The sequence below is a fragment of the Haemaphysalis longicornis genome, unplaced genomic scaffold (assembly GCF_048455015.1).
Source record: "Haemaphysalis longicornis isolate Haplotype H1 unplaced genomic scaffold, Haemaphysalis longicornis Haplotype H1 scaffold_12, whole genome shotgun sequence".
NCBI lineage: Eukaryota > Metazoa > Arthropoda > Arachnida > Ixodida > Ixodidae > Haemaphysalis > Haemaphysalis longicornis.
This window is the reverse complement of record NW_027526225.1, coordinates 11,063,746-11,072,896: the sequence shown is the minus strand read 5'-3', so window position 1 is coordinate 11,072,896 and position 9,151 is coordinate 11,063,746. Positions and strand designations below refer to the sequence as shown.

Below are 9,151 nucleotides of genomic sequence, written 5' to 3'. Positions count from 1 at the left end.
AAATCCTGACTGTCCCTATTAGGTGGGTGTCATAAAAAATGCTGGAGAACAGTGCTGCGATACCTGAGTAAGTTACCTATATCAACAAAAACCAGTTCAAAATCTCAAATTGCCTGCGCTAAAAAAAAGTATTATCGGAAACTTTATTTCACGGCTTTTCACTCTCTCTGTGATGTATTCTTAATAGTTTCTGCAATATTTAGCTCCAACACCGTAATCACAACGTCCTCATAAAATGTGAAGCCATGTGAACCAGGAGTTTGGCTTGGTGTTGGCATCACCTGTTAGGTATTTTCGGCACATTAGGCGTGTCATTTTCTAAAAAAACGTTTGGATCGTTTACCCGCGTCGCAGCACAAAATTTTTAAATTCGCTTTTCCGCATTTGTATGAGTAAAAGAAGTTAGCAAAAAAAATAGGATAAATGAGTCAGTTGAAGCTTTATTGGAGAACATTTGGAAACACCCACTCTGTTCCGCAATAGAGACTACCGGCGATAGTGTTGGTTACGGCACAATAGTAAAACTACTTTTTAGATAGACCTGCTAAACATATCAGTAAAATGCACATCCATATGTGAACTGGTGACTGAAATAAACATGAATTTATGGAAACACAATTTCTCCCTTTTTCTCGCTTAGGAGCGCGATTTCAGAAAATCCCGCCTTAATGGACCCGTACGCTATCACGCAAAAGTACTCGAGAAATTTCAAGTGTCTAGATCTACCAGTGCTGGCTGGGCGCCTATGAGTCAGTCAGTCAGTCAGTCAGCCAGACATTCATTTGGCCACTTCATTATATAGTATAAATGACACGGGTTCCTTTGGGGGCGCATCGTGGCGGAAAGTGCCAGCAGATTGAGAGCGCTATTAAAAATTTCACCGGCATTTTTATCCGCATGCTAGAACAAAATCCTGAAATCGATTTTTGGGCAATTGGATTTGCACCATTTTCCAGACAAAATGGACTGGAATATAGGCGGGCTGTGTTGTTATTGAGGAATGTATAAAAACGCACCATTTCCAGAAATCCTGCTCGCATCTATACGGCGGATGCCATAGAAGAATGTTATAGAAAAGTGTTTATATACCTTAGTGAGTAACCTTTCTAAGCAAAAACCAGTTCGATATCTCACGCGGCCTGCGGTAATAAAATTAATATCTGAAAAATTATTTCACCACTTGTCACTCTGTCATGGATATTTTGATATTTTCAGCGATATTCACTTCCAATACTCTAATCACAATGTGCTGATGAAATTTGAAGCCGTTTGATCCGGTAGTTTGGCTAGGCGTAGACAACACCTGTTAGGCCGTTTCGGTGGTCTCTTTTATGCTGTGTCTTGCAAGGTGACCGGGGAGGGAGTGTCCAATATTCAAAACCTAAAATACGTGAAAAGGGTGAACACGCGCGGAGTAATCCACGAAAATAATTTATCACCGCATATCCGCGCTCGTCAAATTTTATTCCAGTTTCTGAGTGATGAAATGTTTTAATGATTTATTAGTGATTATGGATTGGTTGTCGGAAAAAAACAGGTGTAGCGTCCACTCATAAGGCCAGTAGCCAGGCGCCCCGGCCACGCGTGTGCAAGGAAAGATTCCCGCCGCTCGGTATCGCGACACAGCACTGCCGACGCTACGCTGTGGAAACCACTCATTCACCGCAGCGGGTTCGGAAGACGGCATGTCGGGACGGAGGAATGCCGCGGGAATAATGCCCTTTAAGAATGCAAGCAGCCCCGCCAAGTTCCGAGAATTGTGGACGCTGATTGACTGCAAGGGTTTAACGCGACGACGCAACGCAGGCGATGAGGCGCGTCGTAGTGGAGGGCTCCGGAATAATTTCGAGTACGTGCGAATCTTTATCGTGCGCCGAAATAGAATTGTGGACGTAGCGGACAACGACAAGGTAACTATCGACGTCCGCCCGCGCGGCGGCGGCGGCTTTTCCGCAAGATCCCGTTCTTGCGCGCCGCTGTCAGAACGTCTAGCTTTCGGTAGCCGCCGCTTTTCAACCCCTTCTTTTGGAGGCATGTGTACTTGCCGCCGTGCGCTTGCTCGCCCGCTCACCGGCTTTTGACGCGAAGGTTGTGGTGCCTTATTGAATATTCCGAAGATGGCGGAGTGACAGCCGTTCACGTGAATTTGGGCCCTGCCTTGCGCGTGTACGGATGCTAGAGGGGCGTTTCCGAGAGGGAGTAATACCGAGGTGTTATAAGGTGCAACTTGGCTGTTAGAAAGCATTCTTGTCGGAGCTCTCAGCTCGGCAGTTCCCGGCGAGACAAGGTGCCTTGACCGATGAAGCAAGGTTGCGATTTGTGCGCCGCCAAGCGAGAGATAGGCTGGAGGATCGCGTCGGAAGTTTAGGGTACAGCTGTTTACCAGGCCACTAGCCAGGTCCTGGGGCAGGAACAGTGTCTGGGCCGTCGTTTCTCGAGTGGTTCCTGTACGCTCCGAGCATAGGAGAGTTAGACAGAGCTGGAACACTCGAGTGGCTTGTTCGCACTTCGAGCTAGCGTCTAACTGCAGTTTGAGGTTTTTGCTTTTATTGCTCATGTACCCAGTTACTCTAATGTAAATTGTTGTATATAAATTCTTCGTTTCTCTCATCAAATCCAAACGCCTAGAGTTCGTCAGTTCGACATCCGTCTCCAAGAACTTCAACACCATCGCCCTACGAGCCTCCTGCCAAATCAGCCGAAGCCCGGGAGATTGGGTTCCTGATCGGCACTGGACTTCGGGGAAACGAACATGATCAATCTTTACTGCCACAGTCGGCAGGATTTGACAGAAGAAATCACCAGGACATACCCAAGGGCAGAAAGCGGACGCAAGCCCGTCGTCATCGGCTCCAACGGAGCTTCGCGCCGGAGTGGTGGACCACGAAACAACCCGAAGCCGTTTTTCCTGCCTCAAAATCCCACTCTCAAAATAAACTGGCTATTTCCCCTAGGGTTCAAAATCCCTCTTCTCATATGCACATGTTAGCGATTGCCCCTCTCGTGTCCCCTCGACCTCCTCCCTCTCCTGAGCGAAAACGAAGGTTGGGCCGCGGCTTTTGCTGCCACCAAGACGAACAAAGGGGCAGTGGCTGCCGTGGGGCGCAGCGCGTACACTGCGTGCGCGGAGACGTACAGTGATTACTCCCCTGCTATAACTGGTAGAGGGGGTCCCTTTCACTGATAAGGCGTCCCTGACTTTCGCTCCATCTTAAGCCGCGGAAACATTGGAAACACAGGCGTCAAAGAGGGCCGTACAGATGAAGTACAGAAGCGACGAAATAATTGCCAACAATATTGTCGAAATAACGGCGGAGTAATAGCAAGCAGATCATACCACGCCATGCCGTAATATGTGGCAATCACAGGAATGACATGAACGAAAAAGGACTCGCTCTAAAAGTGTTACCTGCGCCATGAACATTATTGATTAATTTTGTTATTGGAGCAAGGAGGGCGTGTGCCGTACGATGGGGAGAGGAGATGCAAGCAAGGGGATTGAAGAATCTTTAAAAAATGATATACACAAGCTTTGCTCATCAGAGAAACATAGAACGCGTGGAGGAAAAAGATATTGCGACCAAACATTTTGTTAAAAAAACAAACTCGCTATGCAGACAAACTTTGCTCTTATTTATCTGGGTTTATATATGTCTTGCTCTTATTTATCTACAGTTATTTATCTATGATGAGTAGACTGAAAATTTACTGAAAATATTTTCAAGTTAACAGGGGAAAGAACAGGGTAAAAATCAACGAAGTACACAATAAGCATTTCGAAATTTTTTATGGAAGTGATCATGCAGACGGACTACGTGCAGAAAGTGTTTACAAAGTCTTGTGAAGGAGACTGTCCATAACTTCCGGCACGCCCGTCTTGGGAAAATTTTTGTCACGGTGGTTGGGCGTTCCTTATACTTCCGGAACTGCTGTGTGGCTTCCCTGCTTGTTCTCAATTAATCGAAAGAAATGCAGTTGCTTATGACTCTCATGAAAGTTTTTTTCTAGGCATTTTGGAGGGTAACTGGCCTCATGCGTGCACATCTGCCTCAGGACCTAGCAATGAGCCCGTATTTAGGTCTCGTCGCCGACGTTATTCGCAAGGCGCATAGATGGTGGCGCTGCTCGGCGGCCGATGAGGGAAACAGCGCATGGAGGATCGAGGCGGCGGTCGCCCTGTCTGTAGCGTGCGGAGTGTTTCTTCCCGCCTCGTTTTTACGCGAGGACGAAGAAGTTTAACAGCAACCGGATGTGCTGCGTGCCACAGTGCACTAATCGAGCTGTGCCCAACGAAATAAGTCTGCACTCGTTCCCTGACGATCCGCAAATGAAGAAAGAATGGGTGGTGAAACTGCGAATAGGGAAGCCCGTGACGCCGCCAATGCGGGTGTGCAGTGTGCATTTCGTCGCATCGGATTTCTTCTGGAGCAGTACAGGTAAGCAAACAATCGTTCGATGCTGCTGTTTGCCGTGTTAAAAGACCCTAAATTTTCGCGTGAATAGCTGAGGCCGTCTGTGGTCTGGCTCAAGTGCGGTGTATTGTTGAAACATGGCTGAAGTCGGCGTCATCTCGCGTGTAGGAAGGATGGTTGTATTGCGAGATTAAACCACTTGCCGTGCGTCCCCTTAGAACCGAGCCGTTCCGAAGGTAGCTTTATTTGTTTTTGCCCTCGTATCTCTGAGGCTTTATTTACGCGTCACCGAAAGAATTTCGGAAACGTTCATTACCGTTTAGGCGTAAACGCACGCTACGTTCACATCTTGTCTTTCGTTTAAAACGCTTTAAGCGCTGATAAATAGTAAATCGCTGCCTTCAATCGTTTCCTTAGGCATGTTTACGTTGAATAGTTGCTTAAATATTTTTCAGAATTTAAGCTTTGAATGCTTGAACAGTAAAGCAGTGTCACCACAAATTAGAACTGGTGATACAAAAACTCATTGTTTGGTTCTCGCACTGCACAGACCCTGAGGTGTGGACGCCTGTACGAAAGCGACTCAAGAAAACGGCAGTGCCGTCCCAGTACATTCCTGTGCGGAGCCACGAGCATCCAGACCAGTGCAGGCTGCAAGCAGCAACAGCCCGCGCCGAACGAGCAGCTTCGAGGACTACACATGGTATGCCTTCGTAAACGGTGGCGTTTTTTAATCTGTCATAACTCTTCAATGTGTGTTAAATGCCATTGCCATTCGTGGTACTGAAAGTGATTTACAAAACGGAGGTAGCAGTTACAACTTTTGTGGTTAATTACCGCATATGAGACACAGTTATGGTCAGCATCAACTGCATTGTTGTCCACTTAGCATACTGATGCACTTTTCTTTGAATTAATAAAAATAACAGCCACCATAGCCACATTTGAACGAGGTGCATATGCCTTCTCAGGATGTTGTGAACAAGTGAATAATGGCAGTCTACGCCCCTATCTATTTTATCTAAAAGGGACTCTCGGTTTTTTTTTTTTTATTTTATTCTGCAGGGTTTCCACCTGTGACGGCAGGCCCCATCGGTGGAGCTGCTAGAACTGCACCAGTGCAGGATGGTGCCAGCGGAGGTGCTCCAGCTGCTGCCAACGTTCCAGCTAAGATGAAGGAGATGATCCAGCTGCTGCAAACGTTCCAGCTCAAGATGAAGAAGGAGATGATCCAGCTGCTGCGAAAGTTCCAGTTGAAGAAGATGAAGTGGCACAAGCTCTTCTTGAACTTTCACTGGGCAGCAGAGGTGTAGAGGGTGGCCTTGCTGGACGTCTGCTCGAAAAAGGTGTGCAGGTAAACACACACTCACCTGAACAGAAAATATCGAAACTTGTTGATCTGCTTGACACCGACAGCAATGTGCTTGCCTTCACTGGCTTACAGTCCGTCAGTGCATTGCAAACAATTGTTAGTGAGGTGGCTGCAGTCGACCAAACAAACGCAACACTTCCTGTTTATAACCGCGTTGTGCTTGTTCTTGTGCGGTTGAAAACGTGCTTGCCATTCACTTGTTTGGCGGCATTGTTTGGTGTGAGCAGGAAGACTGTCACTAGGCACTTTTATGCCACTCTGCAGAAAATGGCAGCCGTTCTTGAAGCTGCCATACCATGGCCTGACAAGGATGAAATTAGTAGGAATGTACCGCAGTGCTTCACTGATTATAGAGAAGTACGAGTGGTACTTGACTGCACCAAAGTGCAACTCGAGAAGTCGCACTGTGCGTCTTGTCGCATACTGACATATTCGCACTATAAAGGGGTGCATACAGCAAAAGTGCTTGTAGGTGTTTCCCCCGCCGGGCTGATCACGTTCATCAGCAACGGTTTTGGAGGAACGGCATCCGACAAAGCTTGCGTGGAAAAGTCAGCTGTATTACATAAGCTTGACAGCTTTGAAGACGATGTAATGGTTGACAAGGGATTTAATGTGGATGACAAGTGTGGGCAGCTGGGACTTGGTGTTGTGCAGCCACCTTTCTTGCGAAAGAAAGCCGAGTTTACAGCTGAGGAAGCTGCTAAGACACTGAGCATAGCAAGGGCACGGGTGCACGTTGAGAGAGCTATTCAGCGAATGAAGGTGTTCAAGGTGTTGAGGGGACCTGTGCCATGGGAAATGGTAGGTGCCCTTGACGAGGTGTTTGTTGTAATTACAGGCATTGTCAACCTTTCGACACCGATACTGTGCGAAAAGCGATTTGGTGTCAGCTAGAGGCCTGTGGGTGTGTTGTGTTGGGGCCTTGATTGTGCTGTCCGTGTTTGTTTTTCCATTGTGTGATCACAGGTTCCCCCTCCCCCCTTTTTTTCCCTAAATTGTACTCGTTCATTCATGTTGTTCTTTTATACACAGTTTATTAGCTTTTTACTTCTATAGTGTATTTCCTTGGTTCTCATTGTCCCCTGTCGACTTCAAATTGTGTTAGTGTTGCTAGCCTTTTCGTAAACATTCAAAACTGGGATTATGGGCTGAAAGATGCAGGCAACACAAGCATGTAATAGTAAAGGGCTGTAGAATAATTTTGTCAATTTTAAGCGGTCACAAAGACAAAATGCAAGCTTGGTTCATTCGGGAGTTTGCCTTGTTCTACTATCCTATTAATTTTACAGTACACTTCAAACGAATCTCGGAAGGGGCAAACTGCGCTAAGGAAGACGCTACACAGAGAGAGGTACACAAAGACAGGCGCAGACTTGCAACTTAATGCACCAACTCGCCCAACAACAAGTCCTTCTATACTTCAAACGAACCGTCTAGATATTAAGGCACCCGCCGCGGTTGCTCAGTGGCTAAGGCGTTGCGCTGCTGAGCACGAGGTCGCGGGTTCGATTCCCGACCGCGGCGGCCGCTTTTCTGATGGAGGCGAAAAGCAAAAACGCCCGTGTGTACGAGATTTCGGCGCACGTTAAAGATCCACAGGTGGTCGAAATTAATCCGGAGTCCTCCACTACGGCGCGCCTAATCGCCTGCGTTGCGTCGGCGCATTAAATTTTACAATCAAAAAAGATATTAAGGAAAACAGGTGAAGCAGTGGCGGCGACACCAGCAACCGCATAAAATTTTCTAACGGGACGATCCAGGAAGAATAGCTGTCCCTACAGGAACGGTGCAGGACTTGGGACGTTGTATGAAAAGTCGGGACAGTCCCGCAAAGTCTAGGACAGTTGGTAGCCCTACACGTGTTTTTGATTGTGCTTATCGCATGTGAATCATGAGTGCATGCTTCATGGTGTGCATATTTCAAAGCCAGAAACCCTGAGTAGGCGCCACTTCAAAGGGGCCCCTCCCCCAGTGATTGCTTACTTCCAGTCTGCTCTACACCAAGTTTATTGTTGCGCAACAAATCTGCCCGTAGAGCACGATCCGGAACTTAATACTTGTGTAGACCCTTGTACATTGCTGTAGGTCATTTTGCAGTGAATGCATTCTTTTTGTATGGCATCTGGCATTTTAGCAACTACATTTTGTAGATCTACCACAGTGACTTCATTTCACTGTTCCTATTCCTAAGCAGAAAGATCCAACCTTTTCTAGAGAACATTTTGCTTTAAGACTATGTTCTACGGCTCCCGAGAAAATACTGAAACAGCACCACCAGCAGAACTTGTCAGTACCTGTCCTGGGTTTTTCCTCTTTTACTCAGTCTGTTACACAAGATGTAAAGAAGTGAAATGTGTGTTGCCATGTGCAGTTTATGTAGCCGGAGATATTATTCGCGTCGTGCAGTGTTGTTGCCCTTGTTTTTATTGCTGCCGAGGTATTCATTGTTAAGTAAATCTACCAATCCAATGCAAATGATGTTGAAACAAATGCCCATGTAGTGCAAGACGTTCAGTTTATTGTGTCTTAGGCATCAATTCAGAGCCCTCTTAAACTGATGCTGCCAGTTTCGGCAAAAGGTGTTTGAAGTAGACGGCCTGCAGCTTCCGCACAAGCATGTCGATGTGGTTGTCACAGCGTGGAATGGTCAGAATCAATGGTTCCACCTTGGAGTACACAACAAAGTGTGTGAGGTTTAGGTTCAATAAAAACATCCCAAGCTGAACTTGAGAGAAGTACTTGTGTTTTTGGTTGAGAACAAGGTTCTCTCCATCTTTCCTGATGTAGCGGAGCTTTTTATCTGCAGCCAGTTCTGCGGCCTTCTTTTCTTGTTCAGAAACGGGGCTTTTAATTTCAAGGAGAATAGCCGGCTTGCCCTCCTTGAAGATGACACCATCTGGGCTGTATCCAAGCCACGGCAGTAAAGGATGTACATAAAAACCAACTTGCGTGACCTCATTAGCCATCAGGTTCTCGTACGTTGTGGTGGCCTCTGGTTCACTTTCTTTTCCGTACGGGGTTGCATCATTGCCACGGAAGGTGTCGGCCATCATAGCAGAAATCTTCTCTTCCTATGAACGGGTTTCTTTCGGCACGAACGTGAAGTATTCATGGCACTTGCTGCCTGTTATTCTCACTTTGCCTTCTCTGTGCCACTTCGTGTTTTCTTGTGACCGAGTCTCGGCAAGCATCGTTACCGCCTGCGCCTCACTGACAGCTACGTGTTTGCTGTAGAAACTTTGTTCAGCTTCTGAAAGGTCCTGAGCTGAGAATTTGTATATCTTCAGCTTCAGAGCGTCTTGAAATGCTGCGTCATGAAAAAGCATCTGTGTGTAGGGATCCATCTCCTGCTCTAACATGTGCG

The 9,151-nt window shown here is 46.9% G+C and overlaps 1 protein-coding gene across 1 annotated transcript; it reads left to right on the top strand.

Annotated features, from left to right (window-relative positions):
- Positions 1-3,343: 3,343 nt before the first annotated feature.
- LOC144162238 (uncharacterized) lies at positions 3,344-5,725 on the top strand. The gene is made up of 4 exons (XM_077692699.1): positions 3,344-3,348; positions 4,225-4,436; positions 4,963-5,115; positions 5,478-5,725. Exons 1-4 carry the CDS (start codon positions 3,344-3,346, stop codon positions 5,723-5,725), a joined length of 618 nt encoding a protein of 205 aa, XP_077548825.1.
- Positions 5,726-9,151: the final 3,426 nt, after the last annotated feature.